This window comes from Mobula hypostoma, chromosome 3, assembly GCF_963921235.1.
Source record: "Mobula hypostoma chromosome 3, sMobHyp1.1, whole genome shotgun sequence".
Taxonomy (NCBI): domain Eukaryota; kingdom Metazoa; phylum Chordata; class Chondrichthyes; order Myliobatiformes; family Myliobatidae; genus Mobula; species Mobula hypostoma.
Window position 1 is genome coordinate 125,240,757 of NC_086099.1, and position 27,029 is coordinate 125,267,785.

Below are 27,029 nucleotides of genomic sequence, written 5' to 3' on the forward strand. Positions count from 1 at the left end.
TCGAGCCTCGGACGGCTGTCAGCTGGAGTTCGTCCCTGCCGATCTGAGGTGGGGATAGCAGCTCCCGGCCGCCGCCATGCCGTACTACGGCTCGGAGGAGACCGTGAAGGAGCTTCGGCGGGCCCTGTCCAACCCCGCCATCCAGGCGGACAAGCTGAGGTACCGGAACCTGGTGCTGCGGGTGATCCGCTACATGACTCAGGGGCTGGACGTCTCCGCTCTCTTCATGGAGATGGTGAAGGCCAGCGCCACCGTGGATATCGTGCAGAAGAAGCTGGTCTATTTGTACATGTGCACGTACGCTGCTCTGAAGCCTAACCTGGCACTGCTGGCCATCAACACACTGCGGAAGGACAGCACCGACCCCAACCCCATGGTCAGGGGACTTGCCCTGAGGAGCATGTGTAGTCTCAGGTTTGTTCCTTGTCCCTCCTGCTTTTGTGGAAGTGTGGACGTTGGGCTTCTCATTCCGGGGATTCTCCTGTGCACCGGGACGTTGACATCCCATGCTTGTTTTAAAATAAACACCTTCAGCATGTCGCTCTGGGGAAACATGAGTAGAGTAATTGGAAATGAGAATTGAAAGTAAATAGAATTGAGATACTGATCGACATGGAATGATAAATAAGAGAAAATCTGCAGATGCTGGAAATCCAAGCAAAACACACAAAATGCTGGTGAATGCAGCAGGCCAGGCAGCATCTCTAGGAAGAGGTACAGTCGACGTTTTGGGCCGAGACCCTTCGTCAGGACTAACTGAAGGAAGAGCTAGTAAGAGATTTGAAAGCGGGAGGAGGAGATCTGAAATGATAGGAGAAGACAGGAGGCAGAGGGATGGAGCCAAGAGCTGGACAGTTGATTGGCAAAAGGGATATGAGATGATCATGGGACTGGAGGCCTAGGGAGAAAGAAAAGGGGGAGGGGGAAAAAAAGCCCAGAGGATGGGCAAGGGGTAAGTTTAATAGAGCTGTTAGGGAGGGTTTAAACTAATTTGGCAGGGGGATGGGAACCGGAATGATAAGCGGAGGAAGGGGAAAACAGAAATAAATCTAAGATAGTGAGCAGTAAAGATGTCAGGAAAGACAGGCAGGTGATGGGGCAAATGTGTAGCCATTGGGATGAGTTGCAGTGCAATAAAGTTGCAGTGAAATCAAAGCAAAAAGTATCAAATACTGGTTTTAAGGTGTTGTACTTAAATGCACGCAGCATAAGAAATAAGGTGGATGATCTTGTTGTGCAGCTACAGATTGGCAGGTATGATATTGTGGCCATCACTGAGACCTGGCTAAAGGATGCATGTCTCTGGGAGCTGAACATCCAAGGATACACGGTGTATCGGAAGGATAGGAAGGTAGGCAGAGGGGGAGGCATGGCTTTATTGGTAAGAAATGATATTAAATCATTAGAAAGAGGTGATATAGGATCGGAAGGTGCAGAATCTTTATGGGTTGAGCCAAGGAATAGCAGGGGTAAAAGGACCCTGATGGCAGTTATTTATAGGCCTCCAAACAGCTGCAGGGATGTGGACTACAAATTACAACTGGAAATAGAAAAGGCTTGTCAGAAGGGCAGTGTTATGATAATTGTGGGGGATTTTAACATGCGAGTAGATTGGAAAAATCAGGTCGGCACTGGATCTCAAGAGAGAGAATTTGTAGAATGTCTGCGAGATGGCTTTTTAGAACAGCTTGTTGTTGAGCCCACTAGGGGATTGGCTGTACTGGATTGGGTATTGTGTAATGAACCGGAGGTGATTGGAGAGATTGAGGTGAAGGAACCCTTAGGAGGCAGTGATCATAACATGATTGAGTTCACTGTGAAATTAGAAAAAGAGAAGCTGAAATCTGATGTGTCGGTGTTTCAGTGGAGTAAAGGAAACTACAGTGGCATGAGAGAGGAACTGGCCAAAGCTGACTGGAAAGAGACACTGGCGGGAAAGACGGCAGAGCAGCAGTGGCTGCAGTTTATGCGAGAAATGAGGAATGTGCAAGACAGGTATATTCCAAAAAAGAAGAAATTTTCGAGTGGAAAAAGGATGCAACCGTGGTTGACGAGAAGTCAAAGTCAAAGTTAAAGCTAAGGAGAGGGCATACAAGGAAGCAAAAATTAGTGGGAAGACAGAGGATTGGGAAGTCTTTAAAACCTTACAAAAGGAAACCAAGAAAGTCATTAAGAGAGAAAAGATTAACTATGAAAGGAAACTAGTAAATAATATCAAAGAGGATACTGAAAGCTTTTTCAAGTATATAAAGAGTAAAAGACAGGTGAGAGTAGACATAGGACCGATAGAAAATGATACTGGAGAAATTGTAATGGGAGATGAGGGGATGGCAGAGGAACTGAACAAGTATTTTGCATCAGTCTTCACTGAGGAAGACAGCAGGATACCGGACACTCAAGGGTGGCAGGGAAGAGAAGTGTGCGCAGTCACAATTACGACAGAGAAAGTACTCAGGAAGCTGAATAGGCTAAAGGTCGATAAATCTCCTGGACCAGATGGAATGCACCCTCGTGTTCTGAAGGAAGTAGCTGTGGAGATTGCAGAGGCATTAGTGATGATCTTTCAAAAGTCGATAGATTCTGGCATGGTTCCGGAAGACTGGAAGATTGCAAATGTCACTCTGCTATTTAAGAAGGGGGCAAGGAAGCAAAAAGGAAATTATAGACCTGTTAGCTTGACGTCAGTGGTTGGGAAGTTGTTGGAGTCGATTGTCAAGGATGAGGTTACAGAGTACTTGGAGGCATATGACAAGATAGGCAGAACTCAGCATGGATTCCTTAAAGGAAAATCCTGCCTGACAAACCTATTACAATTTTTTGAGGAAATTACCAGTAGGCTAGACAAGGGAGATGCAGTGGATGTTGTATATTTGGATTTTCAGAAGGCCTTTGACAAGGTGCCACACACATGGGGCTGCTTAACAAGATAAGAGCCCGTGGAATTACAGGAAAGATACATACGTGGATAGAGCATTGGCTCATTGGCAGGAAACAGAAAGGGATCCTATTCTGGTTGGCTGCCGGTTACCAGTGGTGTTCCACAGGGATCAGTGTTGGGGCCGCTTCTTTTTACATTGTACATCAACGATTTGGATTATGGAATAGATGGCTTTGTGGCTAAGTTTGCTGACGATACGAAGATAGGTGGAGGGGCTGGTAGTGCTGAGGAAACGGAGAGTCTGCAGAGAGACTTGGATAGATTGGAAGAATGGGCAGAGAAGTGGCAAATGAAGTACAATGTTGGAAAGTGTATGGTTATGCACTTTGGCAGAAAAAGTAAACGGGCAGACTATTATTTAAATGGGGAAAGAATTCAAAGTTCTGAGATGCAACGGGACTTGGGAGTCCTCGTACAGGATTCCCTTAGTTAACCTCCAGGTTGAGTCGGTAGTGAAGAAGGCGAATGCAATGTTGGCATTCATTTCTAGAGGAATAGAGTATAGGAGCAGGGATGTGATGTTGAGGCTCTATAAGGCGCTGGTGAGACCTCACTTGGAGTACTGTGGGCAGTTCTGGTCTCCTTATTTAAGAGAGGATGTGCTGACGTTGGAGAGGGTACAGAGAAGATTCACTAGAATGATTCCGGGAATGAGAGGGCTAACATATGAGGAACGTTTGTCCGCTCTTGGACTGTATTCCTTGGAGTTTAGAAGAATAAGGGGAGACCTCATAGAAACATTTCGAATGTTAAAAGGCATGGACAGAGTGGATGTGGCAAAGTTGTTTCCCATGATGGGGGAGTCTAGTACGAGAGGGCATGACTTCAGGATTGAAGGGCGCCCTTTCAGAACAGAAATGTGAAAAAATTTTTTTAGTCAGAGGGTGGTGAATCTGTGGAATTTGTTGCCACGGGCAGTGGAGGCCAAGTCATTGGGTGTATTTAAAGCAGAGATTGATAGGTATCTGAGTAGCCAGGGCATCAAAGGTTATGGTGAGAAGGCGGGGCAGTGGGACTAAATAGGATAAAATGGATCAGCTCATGATAAAATGGCGGAGCAGACTCGATGGGCCGAATGGCCTACTTCTGCTCCTTTGTCTTATGGTCTTGTGGGTATTGTGAAAGGGACAGAGGGAGAAAAAGGAAAGTGAGAGAAAGAATGTGTGTATATAAATAAATAATGGATGGGGTACGAGGGGGAGGTGGGGCATTAGCGGAAGTTTGAGAAGTCAATGTTCATGCCATCAGGTTGGAGGCTACTTAGACGCAACATAAGGTGTTCCTCCAACCTGAGTGTGGCTTCATCTTGACAGTAGAGGAGGCTGTGGATAGACATGTCAGAATGGGAATAGGATGTAGAATTAAAATGTGTGGCCACTGGGAGATCCTGCTTTTTCTGGCGGACGTAGGTGTTCGGCAAAGTGGTCTCCCAATCTATGTTGGGTCTCGCCAATGTACAAGAGGTCACACCGGGAGCATCGATACAGTATATGAACCACAACAGACTTGCAGATTAAGTATCACCTCACCTGGAAGGACTGTTTGGGGCCCTGAGGGAGAAAGTGTAGGGGCAGGTGTAGCACTTGTTCCGCTTGCAAGGATAAGTGGCAGGAGGGAGATCAGTGGGGACGGATGAATGGACAAGGGAGTCACGTCGGGAATGAACCTGCAGAAAGCAGTAAGTATTCTTGCCTCTTTTAGGCGTTCCAGCTATTTTAAAATATTTTGCCTTTAATCCAAGTTCAATTAAAGGTCTGAATTTTGCTGTTGTATTTTTAATGCATCTGTAGTCCATGATGATTAGTACAGATTTGGTGGCCTGATTCTGTGCTGCATCCCACTGACCTTCCTCTCCCCCCACATTTTTATTCCAGCATCTTCCCCCTTCCTTCTCAGTCCTGAAGAGGGGTCTCTGCTCGAAACATCGACTACCTATTCATTTCCAGAGATGCTGCCTGACCTCCTGAGTTCCTTCAGCATTTTGTGTGTGTAGTTTTGGATTTCCAGCACCAGCAGTATCTGTTGTGTTTATATCTTGCTCTCTGTTCTTTAATGCACCAATAGCACCAAATCAGTCTTGAATTGTTGATGATTTGTGTTTTTATAACAATGGTGGATGACAATGTTTTCCATTTCGTGTAATTATCAGCTCCAGTGATCAATCCCAATTTTGCTAAATTTCAACTGTAGTCTCAGTAGAAAAGTCTCCCTTGTATCAGGGTGGCATGGTTTTTCTCTCCCACAGCCACTTTTGTACATTGAGTGATGTCAAGTTAGATTCTGTGTAGAATTTTTGTGACCATGTTTTCATTCATATCTATTGTTTCAATCTAAGAATGACAGATATCTCAGAATGGAATTTGTCTTTTCCCCTTCCCCTATATGTTCCTCACAGCAATTTTTACTGAGCAGTGAGATTTATTTCTAATCACTTACGGTATTTATAAACAAAATCTGCAGGTTTCCAAAGAACAGCAATATTTTAATTTTAAAGGTTTAAGGTGTAAAGTTGTCAAACTTTTTCAAACCCTCTGTCAAGGTAATAAATAATGACGCTGGTTTTAATGTTTGGCAGCAATTTTGTAGTTGATGGTGCAGTGATGTTCAAAATCATAATTGTTTATCACTATTATACTGTGAAAGTGAGAGCAACCTGTGTATCTGGGTACCTCTGTGGTTTAAGAGTAGACCCTGCTGTCATTGACAAGATTCTTCCTGCCATAATTTCAGGCTTTCAAGCCTAACTAGCCTCCAGAAAACTAATTTTCTTAGGAGATTTCTCCCCCAAATTTGCTCTGTGAATTCTTCAGCTGTGATTGGTTGCTCAGTCAGTTTGATGACATTACCATTGCTGGATGGGAAGGAATCCTTTGATTTGAGCTCCAGTGGTCCTGAAGAGGGCTGGCAGGGTGAGTGTTGACATTTTGTCACAAATGAAGCAGGAAAACCGGCCTTGAGATAGGCAAAGAAATTTAGTAGAGCGGTATCTGACCTTGTGAAGTTTGAGTTAGGAATTGATGGTGGCACTACGCTCATTTCAGTTGTGGTGAAATGGGAAATCCAGGTATCGAGCCGGTAACTGTTGACAACACTACCAACTTGTTAAATTCATGGATTCTGTTGAACAATCTGAAAGGTGCTATAACCAGTTCTGTTTGTCAGTCGTTCACATTTGGATAAGTGACATCTTCACTGGATCTGTGCTGATAAAGTAAACTGTGTTTTGTTTAGAATGCCTGGCATAAGTGAATATATTCAGCAGCCAGTGCTGAATGGATTGAGAGACAAGGCATCCTATGTCAGACGGGCAGCGGTCCTGGGTTGTGCTAAAATGCAGAACTTTCAGGGAGACACGGAAGTTGGTAAATATTAAAACGTAATTTCATTGATTTTTACAACATGTCTTCTTACTGATCACTGTCTTGTTGGATTTTTAGTGGAACTCCATTATCCTGGTATATTGAGAACTTTGATGCTGAACTGGCAGATATGCGAGACTATTGGCTGTTATTCAAATTCTCCAATGTAGTTTTAATTCAGGTTTTTTGATTTTTACTCTGTATTGCAATCAATTTTGCAGTTAACTGTGTGAGTTTATAGAGAAGATGGGAAATGAGGACCAGAGGAGTTACATAACAAACCACTGGGATTTCTGAACATTTGGATAGAACAGGGGTTCCCAACCTGGGTCCATGGACCCTTCGGTTAATGTTTGGGGTCCAGAGTTTAAAAAAGGGATACAGGATTATTTGCAACATAGAACATAGAAGCATAGAAAACCTATAGCACATCAGGCCCTTTGGCCCACAAAGCTGTGCCCAACATGTCCTTACCTTAGAACTACCTAGGCTTACCCATAGCCCTCTATTTTTCTAAGCTCCATGTATCCATCCAGGAGTCTCTTAAAAGACCCTATCGTTTCCGCCTCCTCCACCGTCGCCGGCAGCCCATTCCACGCACTCTTTAAAAAAAAACTTACCCCTGATATCTCCTCTGTACCTACTTCCAAGCACCTTAAAACTATGCCCTCTCATGCTAACCATTTCAGCCCTGGGAAAAAGCCTCTGACTATCCACACGATCAATGCCTCTCATTATCTGGTACACCTCTATCAGGTCACCTCTCATCCTGCGTCGCTCCAAGGAGAAAAGGCCGAGTTCACTCAACCTATTCTCATGAGGCATGCTCCCCTATCCAGTCAACATCCTTGTAAATCTCCTCTGCACCCTTTCTATGGTTTCCACATCCTTCCTGTAGTGAGGTGACCAGAATTGAGCACAGTGCTCTAAGTGGGGTCTGACCAGGGTCCAATATAGCTGTGACATTACCTCTCGGCTCTTAAACTCAATTCCACGGTTGATGAAGGCCAATGCTCCGTATGCCTTCTTAAACACAGAGTCAACCTGCATAGCAGCTTTGAGTGTCCTATGTATTCGGATCCCAAGATCCCACTGATCCTCCACATTGCCAAGAGTCTTGCCATTAATGCTATATTCTGCCATCATATTTGACCTACCAAAATGAACCACCTCACACTGAGCTGGGTTGAACTCCATCTGCCACTTCTCCACCCATTTTTGCATCCTATCAATGTCCTGCTGTAACCTCTGACAGTCCTCCACACTATCCACAAAACCCCCAACCTTTGTGTCATCAGCAAATTTACTAACCCATCCCTCCACTTCTTCATCCAGGCCATTTATAAAAATCACAAAGAGTAGGGGACCCAGAACAGATCCCTGAGGCACACCTCTGGTCACCGACCTCCATGCAGAATCTGACCCGTCTACAACCACTCTTTGCCTTCTGTGGGCAAGCCAGTTCTGGATCCACAAAGCAATGTCCCCTTGGAACCCATGCCTCCTTACTTTCTCAAAAGCCTTGCATGGAGTACCTCATCAAATGCCTTGCTAAAATCCATATACACTACATCTACGGTTCTACCCTCATCAATGTGTTTAGTTACATTCTCAAAAAAAATTCAGTCAGACTCGTAAGGCATGGCCTGGCTTTGTCAAAGCCATGCTGATTATTCCTAATCATATTTTGCCTCTCCAAATGTTCATAAATCTTGCCTCTCAGGATCTTCTCCATGAACTTACCAACCACTGAAGTAAGACTTACTGGTCTATAATTTCCTGGGCTATCCCTACTCCCTTTCTTGAATAAGGGAACAACATTTTCAACCCTCCAATCCTCCAGAACCTCTCCAGTCCTCATTGACGATGCAAAGATTATCGCCAAAGGCTCAGCAATCTCCTCCCTCGCTTCCCACAGTAGCCTGAGGTACATCCCGTCCAGTCCCGGTGTCTTATCCAACTTGATGATTTCTAAAAGCTCCAGCACATCCTCTTCCTTAATATCTACATGCTCAAGCTTTCCATTCCGCTGCAAGTCATCCCTACAATTGCCAAGATCCTTTTCCGTAGTGAATACTAAGAGGCAAAGTATTCATTAAGTACCTCTGCCATCTCCTCCGGTTCCATACACACTTTTCCACTGTCACACTTGATAGGTCCTATTATCTTGCGTCTTATCCTCTTGCTCTTCGCATACTTGTAGAATGCCTTGGGGTTTTCCTTAATCCTGTCCGCTAAGACCTTCTCATGGCCCCTTCTGGCTCTCCTAATTTCAGCTCGATGACCTTTGTCTGGTCAGGGAGAGTGAGGAGTTGATAGAGAGGAGTTACAGGCAGGTGTTCACACCGGGGCCATGGGAGGCAGACAAGTTTGGTCACGGTTAGGAGGGGGAAGGGGAAGACTCAGGTAATAGAGAGTACCCCGGTGGCTGTGCCCCTTGACAATAGGTACTCCTGTTTGAGTACTGTTGGGAGGGACAGCTTACCTGGGGGAAGCGACAGTGGCCGTGCCTCTGGCACAGAGTCCGGCCCTGTAGCTCAGAAGGGTAGGGAAAGGAAGAGGAGGGCAGTTGTAATAGGGGACTCGATAGTAAGGGGGTCAGATAGGCGATTCTGTGGACGCAGTCCAGAGACCCGGATGGTAGTTTGCCTCCCTGGTGCCAGGGTCCAGGATATTTCTGATCGTGTCCAAGATATCCTGAAGTGGGAGGGTGAGGAGCCAGAGGTCGTGGTACATACAGGTACCAATGACATAGGTAGGAAAAGGGAAGAGGTCCTGAAAGGAGAATATAGGGAGTTAGGAAGGGAATTGAGAAAAAGGACTGCAAAGGTAGTAATCTCGGGATTACTGCCTGTGCCACGCGACAGTGAGAGTAGGAATGCAATGAGGTGGAGGATAAATGCGTGGCTGAGGGATTGGAGCGGGGGCAGGGATTCAAGTTTTTGGATCATTTGGACCTCTTTTGGCGCAGGCGTGACCTGTACAAAAAGGACGGGTTACACTTGAATCCTAGGGGGACCAATATACTGGCGGGGAGATTTGCGAGGGCTACTGAGGTGACTTTAAACTAGAATGGTTGGGGGGTGGGAATCAAATTAAAGAGACTAGGAGAGAGGAGGTTAGTTCACAACAGGGGGATTGGAACCAGTGCAGAGCAGAGAGACAGAGGGGTGTAAAATGAGAGTAGAAGCAAAAAGTAGTAAGGTGAAAAGTATAAGTAGCAGGCCGGCAAATCCAGGGCAAAAATCATAAAGGGCCATTTTTCAACATAATTGTATAAGGGCTAAGAGAGTTGTAAAAGCAAGCCTGAAGGCTTTGTGTGTCAATGCAAGGAGCATTCGTAACAAGGTGGATGAATTAAAAGTGCAGATTGTTATTAATGAATATGATACAGTTGGGATCACAGAGACATGGCTCCAGGGTGACCAAGGATGGGAGCTCAACATTCAGGGTTACTCAATATTCAGGAGGGTAGACATGAAAGGAAAGGAGGTGGGGTAGCATTGCTGGTTAGAGAGGAGATTAACGCAATAGAAAGGAAGGACATGAGCCGGGAGGATGTGGAATCAATATGGGTAGAGCTGCATAATACTAAGGGGCAGAAAACGCTGGTGGGAATTGTGTACAGGCCACCTAACGGTAGTAGTGAGGTTGGGAATGGTATTAAACAGGAAAATAGAAACGTGTGCAATAAAGGAACAGCAGTTGTAATGGGTGACTTCAATCTACATATAGATTGGGTGAACCAAATTGGTAAGGGTGCTGAGGAAGAGGATTTCTTGGAATGCATGTGAGATGGTTTTTTGAACCAACATGTCGAGGAACCAACTAGAGAGCAGGCTATTCTAGACTGGGTATTGAGCAATGAGGGAGGGTTAATTAGCAATCTTGTCGTAAGAGGCCCCTTGGGTAAGAGTGACCATAATATAGTGGAATTCTTCATTAAGATGGAGAGTGACATAGTTAATTCAGAAACAAAGGTTCTGAACTTAAAGAAGGGTAACTTTGAAGGTATGAGATGTGAATTAGCTAAGATAGACTGGCAAATGACACTTAAAGGGTTGATGGTGGATATGCAATGTCAAGCATTTAAAGATCGCATGGATGAACAACAATTGTTCATCGCAGTTTGGCAAAAGAATAAATCAAGGAAGGTAGTGCACCCGTGGCTGACAAGGGAAATTAGGGATAGTATCAATTCCAAAGAAGAAGCATACAAATTAGCTAGAAAAAGTGGCTCACCTGAGGACTGGGAGAAATTCAGATTTCAGCAGAGGAGGACAAAGGGCTTAATTAGGAAAGGGAAAAAAGATTATGAGAGAAAATTGGCAGGGAACATAAAAACTGACTGTAAAAGCTTTTATAGATATGTGAAATGAAAAAGATTGGTTAAGACAAATGTAGGTCCCCTACAGACAGAAACAGGTGAATTGATTATGGGGAGCAAGGACATGGCAGACCAATTGAATAATTACTTTGGTTCTGTCTTCACTAAGGAGGACATAAATAATCTTCTGGAAATAGTAGGGGACAGAGGGTCCAGTGAGATGGAGGAACTGAGGGAAATGCATCTTAGTAGGGAAGTGGTATTAGGTAAATTGAAGGGATTAAAGGCAGATAAATCCCCAGGGCCAGATGGTCTGCATCCCAGAGTGCTTAAGGAAGTAGCCCAAAAAATAGTGGATGCATTAGTGATAATTTTTCAAAACTTTTTAGATTCTGGACTAGTTCCTGAGGATTGGAGGGTGGCTAATGTAACCCCACTTTTTAAAAAAGGAGGGAGAGAGAAACTGGGGAATTATAGACCGGTTAGCCTAACATCGATGGTGGGGAAACTGCTGGAGTCAGTTATCAAAGATGTGATAACAGCACATTTGGAAAGTGGTGAAATCATCGGACAAAGCATGGATTTGTGAAAGGAAAATCATGTCTGACGAATCTCATAGAATTTTTTGAGGATGTAACTGGTAGAGTGGATAGGGGAGAACCAGTGGATGTGGTATATTTGGATTTTCAAAAGGCTTTTGACAAGGTCCCACACAGGAGATTAGTGTGCAAACTTAAAGCACACGGTATTGGGGGTAAGGTATTGATGTGGATAGAGAATTGGTTAGCAGACAGGAAGCAAAGAGTGGGAATGGCAAGCAGTGACTATTGGGGTACCGCAAGGCTCAGTGCTGGGACCCCAGTTGTTTACAATATATATTAATGACTTGGATGAGGGAATTAAATGCAGCATCTCCAAGTTTGTGGATGACACGAAGCTGGGCGGCAGTGTTAGCTGTGAGGAGGATGCTAAGAGGATGCAGGGTGACTTGGATAGGTTGGGTGAGTGGGCAAATTCATGGCAGATGCAAATTAATGTGGATAATTGTGAGGTTATCCACTTTGGTGGCAAAAACAGGAAAACAGATTATCTGAATGGTGGCCGATTAGGAAAAGGGGAGGTGCAACGAGACCTGGGTGTCATTGTACACCAGTCATTGAAAATGGGCATGCAGGTACAGCAGGCGGTGAAAAAGGCGAATGGTATGCTGGCATTTATCGCAAGAGGATTCGAGTACAGGAGCAGGGAGGTACTACTGCAGTTGTACAAGGCCTTGGTGAGACCACACCTGGAATATTGTGTGCAGTTTTGGTCCCCTAATCTGAGGAAAGACATCCTTGCCATAGAGGGAGTACAAAGAAGGTTTACCAGATCGATTCCTGGGATGGCAGGACTTTCATATGATGAAAGACTGGATGAACTAGGTTTATACTTGTTGGAATTTAGAAGATTGAGGGGGGATCTTATTGAAACGTATAAAATCCTAAAGGGATTGGACAGGCTGGATGCAGGAAGATTGTTCCCGATGTTGGGGAAGTCCAGAACGAGGGGTTACAGTTTGAGGATAAAGGGGAAGCCTTTTAGGACCAAGATTAGGAAAAACTTCTTCACACAGAGAGTGGTGAATCTGTGGAATTCTCTGCCACAGGAAACAGTTGAGGCCAGTTCATTGGCTATATTTAAGAGGGAGTTAGATATGGCCCTTGTGGCTAAAGGGATCAGGGGGTATGGAGGGAAGGCTGGTACAGGGTTCTGAGTTGGATGATCAGCCATGATCATACTGAATGGTGGTGCAGACTCGAGGGGCCGAATGGCCTACTCCTGCACCTATTTTCTATGTTTCTCTAGCTCCTTCCTGTGAGTCTTATAATCGTCTAGATCTCCGTCATTACCTTGTTTTTTGAACCTTTCGTAAGCTCTTCTTTTCTTCTTGACTAGATTTACAACAGCCTTTGTACACCATGGTTCCTGTACCCTACCATCCTTTCCCTGTCTCATTGGAACATATCTACGCAGAACCCCACGCAAATATCCCCTGAACATTTGCCACATTTCTTCCGTACAGTTCCCTGAGAACATCTGTTTCCAATTTATGCTTCCAGGTTCTTGCCTGATAGCCTCATATTTCCCCTTACTCCAGTGAAACGTTTCCTTAACCTGTCTGTTCCTATCCCTGTCCAATGCCATGGTAAAGGAGATAGAATTGTGATCACTATCTCCAAAATGCTCTCCCACTGAGAGACCTGACACCTGACCAGGTCCATTTCCCAATACCAGATCAAGTACAGCCTCTCCTCTTGTAGGCTTATCTACATAGTGTGTGAAGAAATCTTCCTGAACACACCTAACAAACTCCACCCCATCTAAACCCCTCACTCTGGGGATATGCCAATCAATATTTGGGAAATTAAAATCTCCCATCAAAACAACCCTGTTATTAACGCGTATACGAGGAAATCTGCGGATGCTGGAAATTCAAGCAACACACACAGAAGTTGCTGGTGAACGCCATCACCCTGTTATTATTACTCCTTTCCAGAATCTGTCTCCATATCTGCTCCTTGATGTCCTTGTTACTGTTGGGTGGTCTATAAAAAAACACCGAGTAGAGTTATTGACCCCTTCCTATTTCCTAACCTCCACCCACAGAGATTCCGTAGACAACCCCTCCATGACTTCCTCCTTTTCTGCAGCTGTGACATTATCTCTGATCAACAGTGCCATGCCCCCACCTCTTTTGCCTTCCTCCCTGTCCTTTCTGAAACATCTAAAGCCTGGCACTTGAAGTAACCATTCCTGTCCCTGTACCATCCAAGTCTCTGTGATGGCCACAACATCATAGCTCCAAGTGCTGATCCACGCTCTAAGCTCATCCGCTTTATTCATAATACTCCTTGCATGAAAATACATATCTCAAACCATCAGACTGAGCGTGTCCCTTCTCTATCACCTGCCTATCCTCCCTTTCGCACTGTCTCCAAGCTTTCTGTATTTGTGAACCAACCTTCCTTTCCTCCGTCACTTCAGTTCAGTTCCCACCCTCCAGCAATTCTAGTTTAAATTCTTCCCCAGTAGCCTTAGCAAACCTCCCCGCCAGGATATTGGTCCCCTTGGGTTTGAAGTGCAACCCGTCCTTTTTGTATAGGTCACACCTGCCCCAAAAGAGGTCCCAATGATCCAGAAATCTGAATCCCTGCCCCCTGCTCCAGTCCCTCAGCCACGCATTTATCCTCCACCTCATTCTATTCCTATACTCACTGTCGTGTGGCACAGACAGTAATCCCGAGGTTACTACCTTTGAGGTCCTGGTTCTCAACTTCCTTCCTAACTCCCTGTAGTCTGTTTTCAGGACCTCCTCCCTTTTCCAACCTATGTCATTGGTACCAATATGTACCACGACCTCTGGCTGTTCTCCTTCCCACTTCAGGATGTCGTGGACTTGATCAGAAACTTCCCGGACTCTGGCACCTGGGAGGCAAACTACCATCGGTGCTTCTTTCCTGCATCCACAGAATCGCCTGTCTGACCCCCTAACTATAGAGTCCCCCATCTCTGCTGCCATCCTCTTCCTTTCCCTACCCTTCTGAGCCACAGGGCCAGACTTTGTGCCAGAGGCGTGGCCACTGTTGTTTCCCCCAGGTAGGCCGTCTCCCCCAACAGTACTCAAACAGGAGTACTTATTGTTAAGGGGGACAGCCACTGGGGTACTCGCTAGCATCTGCTTCTTGCCCTTCTCTCTCCTGACTGTTACCCACTTTTCTCTGTCCCAAAGCCCCAGAGTGACTACCTTGACTATAGATCCTCTCTATCACCTTCTCACTCTCCCTGACCAGACGAAAGTCATTGAGCTGAATCTATAGTTCCCTAACGCGGTCCCTATGGAGCTGCACCTCGATGCACCTACTGCAGATGTGGCTGTCCAGGAGGCTGGGAGTCTCCAGGATCTCCCACATCTGACACGGAGCACAGAAAACCAGCCTCTCACACATATTTTCTGTCTGTTTTCTAAACAGATAACCTACCTCGCCTCAACCCTTTATTGCTAAAGCCCCGTTGAGTCAAAGCCTTCCTACCGTCTCCCACTACTCTGTTGCCCACTCCATAAAGCTGTCTTTTTAATCTCTTCCCGCTGTTCTCACTGTCCAACCTACACGCATTTGCGCAGTTGTGCCCCGTTCAAACTGCTGAAGAACTAACTGTCACCTTTTCAACTCTGCTCACTTTTATACTCATCCCGCTGTTCTCACTGGCTGACCTCCACACACTTGCACAGTTGTGCCCCGTTCAAACCGCTGAAGAAATAACCATCACCTTTTCAACTCTGCTCGTTTTTAAACTCTTCCAGCTGTTCTCACTGGCCGTCCTCCACGTGACCTCCTCTATTGGAGACAATTTAGCTGGAACTGTCACTAACACTAGGTGTCTTTCATTGTGATCATAATGTGCATATATTGATGTGTTCAAAGTAAACTTACTATCAGAGTACACGTATGTCACCATGTACAATCCTGAGTTTCATTCTTTTGCAGGCATACTGAATAAATCCATAATAGAATATTGTGCAAATACAAAAAAAAAGCTATAAATATCAAGAACATGAGGTGAAGAGTCCTTGAAAATGAGTTCATAGGTTGTGGGAACAGTTCAATAATGGGGCAAGAGAAGTTATCCTCTCTGGTTCAAGAGCCTGATGGTTAGGGCTAATAACTGTTCCTGAACCTGGTGGTATAAGTTATAAGACTCCTGTACCACCTTACTGTATTGAAAATATTATCAGTCCACTTTGAAATTTCTTTTGACCAATCCTTGTAAGCATTTCTAAGGGCTCTTATTTTTAAACTTGCAATGTGGAGCCTGTGTTTTCTGGACCTTTCCAGAAATAACATCTATAGACCTTTCTTTTGCTTTTCAGTTGTTTCCACTGCAGAATGTCAGGTAGTTTTATTAACTTGAGTAAAGAAAGTATTGATTTATTATTGTCACATGTATCAAGATAGAGTGAAAAGCTTGGCTTACATACTATTCATACAGATTGATAATGGCTGGGGTCACCTGTCGTGTAAAGACACTGCCCAGAAGAAGGCAATGGCAAACCACTTGTGAAGAAGAATTTGCTAAGAATATTCATGCTCATGGGAAGACCATGATCACCCATGTCATATGACTCGGCACAGAATGATGATGATTAGTTTTAAGCTAAATATATTTAAGAAACAGATAAGTTTTTACATAGTAAGGGAATTAAGGGTTATGAGGAAAAGGCAAGTAGATGGAGCTGAATTTACGGACAGATCAGCCATGATCTTATTGAATGGCGGGGCAGGCTCGATGGGCTGGATGGCCTACTCCTGCTCCTATTTCTTATGTTCTTATGTGAGCTCTCTTTAGTCAGGGTTGCTTTGTTACATGCGCATAAATCAGTCTGTTATTGTATGTTTAGATTGTGTACTCCCAACAAATAGTTTCTGTTAACACTTCTCACAATTTAATTCAGTTGAGGTTAATTTCATTGTCAATATTGATCTTTCCTTAATTTGACACATTACGCCTAATCAAACAATATTTTTTGCTGTCAAATGGTAGTCATTTTGTTTGTGTTCTCTCCCATTAAATTAACATTCAGGCTTGTTATTTGTTAGTAATGAAGGAGTGCCCCTTCCTGGTAAAGTGGAAACTACTTTTGACCATCTGCCCAAAGTGACTGGTCTTAAGGTGCCAGTAACCCACCTCTGCCCCTTCTGTCAGTAGAAATGGTTCTGCTGGGCTTTGTAGCCAAGCCATATATGAAGAGTAGGAGCTGGACTTGGTTGTCAGAGGCTATTTGAAGTGCACGCCATTGTGACCATTTAATAGGTGGTGGGAGGTTATTCACACTTTTCTCCTCACTATTAATTACTGATCAAAGAGGTGGGTTCTGGGTTTGTTTTGTAACGGTCGTACTTTTATTCCTTTCTGATCCCCTTCCTGCAGATGGGGCAATGGTAAATGAACTGTATGCAATGTTGCGAGACTCTGACCCTATTGTTATGGTGAACTGCTTGAGAGCACTGGAAGAAATCTTGAAACGTGAAGGAGGTGTGGTCATCAACAAACCAATAGCACATCACCTTTTAAACAGGTCAGTTCTGTGCAATTGACATGCTTTTACTATGTTCCTTAAAAGTCCAGCTATAGTTTTCGGCTTTATTATGATTATGAAGAGTTTTCAGAATTACTTCACAGCCATTTTACAAACGACTCCCTAGGATGAAGTTAAAGTGACTGGAACTCCTCACTATCTTGAAGGATAGGTTTTTATCAATCCTCATTCTTCTTGCCTCAGCAATGGCATTGAAACATTCGGATGTCGATGTATAGCAAAGCTTCACAGCTTCCATGTTTTGTAACATTCATCCGGTGCAAACATCGGCTGTGTAATCTTGGCAAAAGTTTATGATCCAGATTACCATCACGTGATGCTTCTATGGCCAAATAACTATTTCAGTACGTTATAGGTGGATAGTAGCATATATTTTTGCGATAGTACTCTGGCACAAATTTAGTCTTTTTGGCAAAATTGAAAACATTCAAAATTGTGGGAAGAACCGAAAGTGCAATAAAGCAATTTATCAAGCCACTCTTCTTCTTTTTTCTTCAGAATGAAAGACTTGGATCACTGGGGTCAGAGTGAAGTGCTGACATTCCTCGTTCGCTATAAACCCCGAACTGAAGATGAAGTGTTTGCTATTCTGAATGTGCTCGATGGTTTTCTCAAGAGCAGCCAGCCCAATGTTGTCATGGCAACCACCAAACTTTTCCTTCTCCTTGCTGAAGATTTTCCCAACGTACAGACAGATGTTCTAGAAAGGATCAGAGGGCCATTGTTGACTATTTGCACCTCTGAGTGCCACGAGCTGTGTTTCCTCGGCCTGTGTCATGCCCGGGAGATCCTCCGCAGCTTACCCGGGCACTTCAGTGGTCACTACAAGAAATTCTACTGCACATACACTGAACCAAATTACATCAAGTATCAGAAGATGGAGATCTTGCGGGATCTGGTAAATGATGAGAATGTCCAACAGATACTTGAAGAGTTTCAGACCTACTGCACTGATGTTTCTGTAGAGCTGGCCCAGATGGCCATTTTAAATATAGGTGAAAAATTAAACTATTTTGCATGTTCGCATGTTTCAAATTAGTTCTACTATCCTTCAGACCCAATTAGATATTTGCCTATTAAGTATTCTTATTATGACTGATTTATACAGAGATGGCAAAAATAATATTGTGTTTATCTCTGGCAGTGCTACATCTTTTTGGGGGATATGATCCTATTACTGAGCAGCAGACATGGTGGAGAAAGTTGGGTTTCCTCACTAATTCCAAGAGAGGCCAGTTCACCCCCTCCTTCAACAAATGCACTGGCCCTATATTCTTCTCAGAAACTTCATATGGATAGGGAATACAGATAACTCAGCTGAGAGCACTACTATTATTTGTGGGACTGGATCACAAGCAGTGTTGCACTGCACCCAGTGAATTCACAATGTATTTGTGCTCTTGCTTTGCTCGAGGTTTTGTCAATTGCCAGAGAAGTCTTGTGTTCACATGATTCCATTTTCTGAGGTCTCCTCGTCACTAATTTCAGTGTTACTGCAAACGTCCAGTCAGTGGCGCTGTTGAGCTATTTGTACTCTTCTCATCAGGTTACTCACAGGATGCTGTTCTTCAGTCCTTGTACACCAGTCAATTTAGTAAATTGTAAAGTTCACTTTCTTGTTTATTTGATAAAAAGGTCTCCATATTGTATATAAGAAAATGCTTTTCATTAGAGAAAACAAAGTATTTTCAGCATTAGGCAGCATCTGGAGAGCAAAGTGGTTGATGCTTCAAGTTGGAAATATTTCATCAAAATTTTTCTATCTAGCACAGGAGTTCCTGCTATTAACTGAGAGGTCTGTGGACTCAGGCTGGGAACCCCTGCTTCTTGCACTTTCTGCTTTTATTTCAAATGTCCCGCATCTGCTTTTGATTTGCTTTCTGTTGCTTTATTCATTTATTGCTTTACCTAATTAAAGTTCTTGTAAGATGCAGCGGTTTCTAGGGGCCTGCTAAAGGTGCTATTGTCTTTTAAATGTATTTTTGTCTGGTTGCAACACCCTGGATATTAAGAATTTAAAAGTACTGCAGGTCTACCCCGTCAGTGAGTTGCTTGTTGGCATCGATGCATGAAATAGGTGTGCAGTCTAATAGCAAGTGATCATCTTGGTCGCTTTTCTTCCGATCGCAAAACCCTGTTGGGCATTGATAATATGGAATGTTGCAAGTCCGGTTCACTGGTTTATTGGTGGACGGTGAGGGAGCTGTGTGACCTTGGTCATAGCAAGGAGTACAGGTCAAGCCACAGTGTTGCCTATTTGTAGCTATCCAGGAGAGAGGTGTCGAAGTCGGTGTGCTCCACGAGATTGCCGGAGATGGTATGGTTCAGTGTCTATGCTGGCAGCATCAATGCTGCCCTCTACTGTTCACTCGGCAGAATACAGGCTGTATTGTGCTCAACTGCAGACTGCTGCAACGTTCATTGACTCGGGGACGTGGACTGTATTTTTTTTATGTGACAGTATTTTACTGATCTCATATGTGCCTTGTGCTGTGTATGAATGTTGGTACTGTGTTTTGTCCCTTGGCCCAAGAGTAATGCTGTTTTGTTTGGCTGCATTCATAGTATTTGTGTATGGTTGAATGACAAGTAAGTTTTAACTTGAACTTGATTTGTCTTTGTTCGGGGGGGAACTGCAGCATCATAAAGAAAATTACAGTTGAGAAAGATAAAGAGATAGATTGGCTTTACTTGTCACATGTAGATCAAAATGTACAGTGAAATAAGTCATTTGCAATAAATCAAATCAGGGAGGATTGTGCTGGAGATGGCCCACGAGTGGGAACACCAACATAACACACCAACGGTTTTCAACTTCCTGACCTAAACTGTACGCTTTTGGAATGTGGAAGGAAGCCAGAGCACCCAGAGGCAACCCGAGAGGTCACAGGGGAACATTCGTACTCCTCAACAATCACTGGCACTGTAAAGTGATTGTGCTAACCACTACACTGCCATAGCACCCCAGTTACCAGCTGAGAAAGAATTTACTCCTCTTATTGCTGCACCCAATTATTTATTAAATTATTCCAGGTGCTATTTCTGCTACTGTGTCTGGGACTTATTATACTTGTTAAGCATTATAAAATATTTCTTGACAATGGTTCAGTAATTACCTTGTCAGTATGAACCTTGTCCTATTCCAATATAATGAAACTGTTTTTCTCTGCTGCTAATTATAAACTTTAATCAGTTTGAGATTAAGTCCAGTGTTTAGGTTGTAAGACCCAGTTGCCTCCACTCTTTCCTGGCAACTCCAACACTACTGCTGTTTGGTTGTCTTGCTCTCTTGCACAATCAGACCTGGACAGGACATATCCCAGGGCTTCCCAGCCTTTTTTATGCCGTGGACCAATTCCACTAAGCAAGTTGTCAATGAATCCCAGGTTGGGAACCCCTGCACTACACAATAAATCGGCCTTGTCCAGCCTTCTGTCCCTATCATTAAACTGCTCACCATCCTGGGAAGCTCTCTATTGCATCTCTTCACTGCTGGAAGTTGGTGGCCATGTCCAATTTCTTTAGTTTCTCCCTGTGTTTACTGTTTCTCACCATGTAAAGATGGTGACTGTGAGCGTGATTGGTCCAGATAGGATACACTACTTGTATGAATCCCAATAGGAAGTAAAAACGAACAGAAGCATTCGACCTGACCCTGCTCATTCATCCTACCGTTGTTAACTCAGCTTATGGTGCGAAGTACAATGGTGGACAGAGCTGGGAGCTCTGCTCGTGTTTACATACCAAAAAGTGAGTCGGCCAACAAGTCCTATGAGCTTCCCTTGCCTGTCAGTAAGGTAATGGCTGATCTGATTGGAGCCTCATATCTGCATTTCTGACAATCCCCACCTTAAAATATTCAGACTCTGCTCCTCCCAGCTTTGGCAACTATAGTAGAAACTTGAGTTATACTCTTCTAATCTTTGAGAAAGTTCCAAAGACTCGCAATTTTGAGAGTAAAATCTAATCTCAAAGGGGTGTCACCTCTTTAATTTTTTAAATGGTGGGAGTAGGGTCCCTGACTTCAGATTATCCCATGAGAGAAAGCATCTTCATTACATTCACCCCACCAGGATTCCATGGGATCTTGTCAGCAATGTAGTTGCCACCTTCTCTGAATACCAGTGGATACAAGCTTACCCTGTCAAACTCTTCCTTTAAAAAAACAACCTATCCCACACTGGCTGGTGGATACTCATTGATGGTTCTTCTAGAGATCCCCAGAGACAGTATTGAGTTGGAAGTTTAAACTTTCCATGCCTGTACGGTTGAGCTTTTTGCTGTTGTAACTAGCTGAAGCATTGGCAAAGTGTAGGTGTATTTTGGCATTTATTCTGCTGACTGAAGAAGATACGGTATCTTGTGCTGTAATTTGTGTTTTATTTTATTAATTGAGCTACAGTGTGGAACGGGTCCTTCTGCCCCTTCGAGCGTGTCGCCCAGCAACCTCTGACATAACCCGAGCCCAATCACAAGACAATTCACAAAGATCAATTCACCTACCAGCCAGTATGTCTTTACACTGTAGAGGAAATCCATCCAGTCATGGGGAGAACGTACAAACTCCTTACTGACAGCAGCGGGAATTGAACCTGGGCCGCTGGTACTGTAACATGTTGTGCTCACCACTATGCTACCATGCCATTGGAGTAATATGTCAGAGTATCCACTCTTGAAAGTGCAGCTTAAGGTATGAACTGCACCTTACTTTTTCTTTAATTGTGCTGTATTTCCCCAGGACGAATTGCACGGACCTACAACGAAAAGTGTGTGGTTATTTTGAAGGAGCTGCTGGGCTTGAAGCAGGAACACATTACCTCAGGTACATCATGCTACCAACTTTCAGCATTTGCTCAGGGTTGCAAGCACCACACTAACTTCCCCTCTGCTTTTAGCTGTCATTCAGACATTTCGTGACCTGGTATGGCTGTGTCCCCTGTGTACAGTGACTGTGTGTGAAGCACTACCAGGATGTGAGGAATACATCAAAGATGGTGAGGTAGGTTGGTGGGGATGAAGTAGCCATATTCAATAAGATGGTCTGTGTTCACCTTGTTTCATGGTACTGAGCCATGCAGACCTGAGATGACCAGGTTCAACCTCTTGGCTGATTGCAGACAAGTAATTGCATTTTGTTTATGAATAAACCCTTCTTGGGCTTCCAGCTGGTTATGGGCATCGATTATAACTGACACCTCGATGACAAACTCTGCCATCTTGTTCAGGGATGATGCCTGGACATGTCGAGTCCGGTGGTATTTATACCCCCGTAGGCGGCCTTCCGGATTGGTTAGTCCTTGTCCAATCAGGTTTCCGCTGTCCCACCTTGTTTACCATTCAATTCCAGTTCTTACTTGGAGCAAGACCTTCGTCTTTGTTAAAATTCTTTCCCCCTAGTTTTATTTCTATGGCATTTTTAACCAGACGGTCCCAAAACCCATTGGCACGGCACATTCGTTTTGTGCCGTTGGAGTGAATCCTATGGCCATTGCGAATGCGGTGTTCTGCTACTGACAATTTGGTAACCCAAATGGATATATCTCCTGTGCTCCTTAATGTGGGTTTCCACCGTGCGTCCCGTCTGGCCAACATACGCTGTTCCGTATTCACAAGGAATCCTGCAAACATCAGCTGACCTGTTTCTTCGTTTGTTGTTCTCAGACCAGGGTAGAAAGGATGAGAGCTGAATGGGTGGAAAAGTGGAGAACTTCTGTTTTCTATGACATTCACTGTCCATTAGTAGATTCTGTAAGTATTTGATAGTGTTGAGGTGGGGCTCATTTTAGTATCCCCTTGGTTGAATAGCCAGACAGCACTCATTGCGTAGTCTTTCACGGCATGTATGTTTCAAGTTTATAATCACTTTATTGCTTGTATGCGAAGCATACTGTAATTCAGTGCCAAGCATAAAATAAGGGACAATTCCATAACAGACAACACTGTAGGAACCAACAATTTACAAAGCAATAGTGCAGACAGCCATGGGGTATCAACAATTAGCAGAACGGTAACATGCACAAATGACAAGAATCAAAATTAAATATGAACAGACTCAATAATTATCAACAGAACAAGGGGAGCAGGAAAGGTCATTTCAAAGTTCAAAGTATATTGACAGGCTGCATCACAGCCTGGTACGTAAACACTAATACCCTTGGATGGAAAATCCTATAAAAAGTAGTGGATATGGTCCACTCCATCACGGATAAAGCTCTCCCTACCTTTGAGTATATCTGCATGGAGCGCTGTTGCAGGAAAACTGCATCCATCATCACGGGCCTTCATCACCCAGGACACGCTCTCTTCTCTCTGTTACCATCAGGTAGGAGGTACAGGAGCCTCAGGACTCGCACCACCGGACTCAGAAACAATTATTATCCACCCTCCCCCCACCATCAGGCTCTTGAACTAGAGAGGATAACTTCACTGAAGTCATCATTGAAATATTCCCACAACTAATGGACTTGCTTTCAAGGACTCTTCATCTCATGTTCTCGATATTTATTGACAATTTATTTATTATTATTTCTTTTTGTATTTGCATAGATTGTTGTCTTTGCACACTGATTGAACGTCCAATTGTTGTGGTATTTCATTGATTCTGTTATGGTTATTTATTATGGATTCATTGAGTATGCTGCAAGAAAATGAATCTCGGGGTTGTACGTGATGACATGTATGTACTTTGATAATAAATTTACTTTGAATACGAGACTGCTAGGGTGAGTGTAATCAGCAATAATTTTTCCAGTGCTGCTTTGATGACGAACAGGCCTTTTATTGTCGGTAGCTGACAGCCAATGATCTATAGTTACTTGGCTGGTGAAGATGAGCGCGATTAAAAATTAACATTAAACTAATGAACTCACCTGCTTTCCCTCTTATCCCCCTTACCCTGCCAAAATAACTAGGGGAAGCAGGCTCTAATCTGGCTGCTTGGTGTGCACGGTGAGATGGTGCCCAATGCTCCTTATGTATTGGAGGAGTTTGTGGACAATGTGAAAATGGAGACCTCTGCAGCCATGAAGCTGGAGTTGCTGACAGCGATGGTGCGCCTGTTTGTGTCCCGGCCAGCTGAATGTCAAGACATCTTGGGCAGACTGCTGCATCATGTTATTGGTATGGATCACACTGATGGAAGAACTTCTGAGTAAGGTTTGGCTCCAGAATTTGTGGAGCAATTGGGGTGAAACTTTGACTCCTGCACAGGATCTTGTGAATGCTTGATGTCAGTGGCTGTCCTTCACATTTCCTGTGTGGGCTGGGGTGGGGTGAGGTGAGGATAGTCAGCTTTGTAAGATGATTGAGAGGATTACTTGTGTGTACACAGGATTCACATGAGTGGCAATTATTCAGGCCTCATTACTTAATTGGATATTTTTTCATAAGGCCTTGTGCTTCATACAGTTAGTTCACAATAGGAGACTTGCTCAGTGTAAGAGTAGGTTTAGCTGTCAGACGATGGCATCCACAGATGGTGGGAAGTCCATGCCATCATAGTCCACCTACACATATCAGATTTTTAAATATGTATGTTCTGTCTGTATACTTTGGGTCAGCTGTTTTGGCACAAGCCAGTGGTCACGTGAGGCCTAATAGATTTAAGATTAACCAGATCACTAACCAATATTCTTTTTGATTATTGGCAGAAGAAGAACTCGATATGGTTGTGCGTGATCGTGGGTTATTGTACTATCGGTTACTTCAGCAAGGTGTTGAAGAGGTCAAGAAAATAGTTTGTGGGCCAAGATCAGATCCGTCCTTGGGTGTAATCAGTGGCCAAGCCAATGAGCCAATCAATGCCTGGGCAAAAGACTTCAACACATTGATACCAATCTATGGTCGGGAACACTGGAATTGTATAATGGCACAGAAGGCAAACTCCTTTGGAGATCAACAGATGCCAGATATAACCTCCGAAAAAGGTAAACATTGTTGCTTCAATCCCAATAATATTACTGCTGGATGATCCTCTGCCCTTACTATAACACGGATTGTGTGTGTGAGTATATGTTCTACCGTCTCTTTCAGATATTGATCTAATGCTGATACCATCACTGGTGGCCGCACTACTGCCTGTTCTGATTCCACATTTTGAAGCTCCCTCTTACAAAGGTTTTGGTTTTCCAGTCTTAATCTCTTGGGCAATGCTTTTAGTCATCCAGTGTAATCTGTTTCAAGCACTCCAGTCGTGTAAGATATTTTTCAGGAGGGATTATCCATTGGCCCGTGGTGGTGTGGCATCAGCACTGGACTCTGAGGCAGATGCTGCTGTATTCAAATTTGGTCGGGTCCCAACCTGGGCAGCAGCAGTATCTGTGTGGAAGAAAAGCCTGGCAATCTACTTCTGTGTCTTGCCTCGAAAACCCACTGGACACCTACACTATCCATAGGGTTACCGTGAGTCGATGGTGACTCAGCAACAATAACAAACTTTTTTCGAAATATCTATTAAAGATACTTCGAAGATATCGTAAATATCTTCAAACACTGGAGAGATTAGAACAGATTACACTGGATAAATAGACTGCATTACCCGAGAGATTTAAGAGAGGAAGACAACCGAAACAATTTCCTTTCGGTGATGAAAGTAAATATCTTTTTTCATCTATTACTATCAATAAAATGAAGCAATTTTAGTTTTATTCACTTTCTTGCAACTCGTGAAGTTTAAAGAGTTTAGCACGGATTTCACTTTTGCAGTAAATAAACGAGTATGTAGATTTTGTATGGTCAAATATCTAATTGCTTTGGACAACAAAGAATTTGCTTCCTGAATATTTTTGGGTGATTTCGGGCTGCTGATCGTGAAACTTTCCTATCAGCACCATTTTGTTTGAAGTCCCCTATATTTGTTATTTCAATTCATAATTCAAGTCAATTAAAATGTTGCCCACAATAAGCTGAAAAGTTTTCCGTCTTGTCCAGCCGTAACTGGGCATGCCTGGGCAGGGTGGATGCTGCATGGCAGGGCAGGTTGCAGAAAGGTGTTAAAAGCTTCACATACAGACTGCTCTGTGCATTGTGTTTACATATCTATCGAGGTAGGTTGTGTTAGTGTTATGGTTCCAGATTTGACAGCCTGTTCTCTGTGTATTGATTTCAACTGGGGTTGCACCTTGAGGAAGAGAATGAATTTGCTTATCAATTATACACTGCCAGTTGTTGAAAAGACCTGTGTATAGATAGGGTGGCACCGGGTTGCAATGCTCCTCCTCTTTTACTCTCAACTGACAAACGCTGTGGAGGTTCACACATAATGAGACTTTATTTTGAGGTACTGAGGTCTCATGGAACTTCTGGCATTTTGGCAAGAGCTCCCTTCAGGAAAGAAGTGCATCCCTATCCAGTAATATACTCAACGTTAACTTTCTAATTCTGTTTATCTTTCTGTAAAGGCTCAAACCCAGAACACAGTGAAGAGTTGGTCCTGGATGCTGGATCTGTCCGCTTGGAAAGCAGAGCCCAGCTTTCACCAGAGCGGTTTGAGGAGTACTGGACATGCCTGGAAGATGCTAAAGTTGTGACTGTGGACTGGCAGAAGGAGCCATGCCCTGATACCATCCAGGCTGCCTTTCAGATTGTTCATATTCACCCTCTTGCAATCAGCCGAGCAGGAGCACAGCCCTGGAAAGCCTACCTGTTTGCCCGAAATGAGACTGGATGTCTGTTTCTAACAGAACTGTTAATTGACACTGGCAGAATGAGTTTACAAATTACTGTTAAACAGAGGAACAGTAGTGAAGGGCTACTCAGCAGCTTCATTGCTGTCATTAGATCGGTGTTGCAGACCCTGGGCAAATCTGAAAATGTTGAAGATGTTTCACTGGCAACACAAGAGCAACACTCTCCTCGCTGAGATGAAAGTCTTTTTGTTATCCCATTGCTGTCATAAACTACATTGGTAGATAAAAATAAATTGTTTCTGTCAGCTGATATAACTGGATCCTGTTCAGATAGGCTGCTCTGTTTAATGTTTTAATGAACGATGTGGAATTTCCAACAGTTTTACATTTCCTCAGTACTATACGGGGGTTCTGTGATTTTCAGGGAACTTGAACCACTCAGCATTTTTACTCCGAGCCAAGGCAGCTGCCTGCAAGATAACTAACGTTAGGGTTTACATGGCACATACAGGTACAGATATGATTTGGTTCCTTGGATAGTTTTGTAGCTGAATGGGTGAACTCTGGCAATGAGTGCTATCCAGTTTTCACCTTGTGATGTCCCTAAATACTATTAAACTCATTCCTCACAGGCTGATGG

The 27,029-nt window shown here is 43.8% G+C and overlaps 1 protein-coding gene across 4 annotated transcripts; it reads left to right on the plus strand.

The window, feature by feature from the left end:
• Positions 1-27,029, plus strand: ap4b1 (adaptor related protein complex 4 subunit beta 1). Of its 4 annotated transcripts, XM_063043723.1 has the most exons (9): positions 1-414; positions 6,170-6,300; positions 16,595-16,742; positions 17,262-17,758; positions 21,502-21,585; positions 21,659-21,762; positions 23,675-23,882; positions 24,413-24,688; positions 26,162-27,029. In XM_063043723.1, exons 1-9 carry the CDS (start codon positions 77-79, stop codon positions 26,620-26,622), a joined length of 2,247 nt encoding a protein of 748 aa, XP_062899793.1. In that variant the 5' UTR covers positions 1-76; the 3' UTR covers positions 26,623-27,029. The 4 variants fall into 4 exon arrangements, with proteins under 4 accessions (XP_062899793.1, XP_062899797.1, XP_062899794.1 ...); XM_063043724.1 differs by lacking the exon at positions 6,170-6,300 and having other exon boundaries at positions 279-414; XM_063043725.1 differs by lacking the exon at positions 1-414 and having other exon boundaries at positions 6,180-6,314.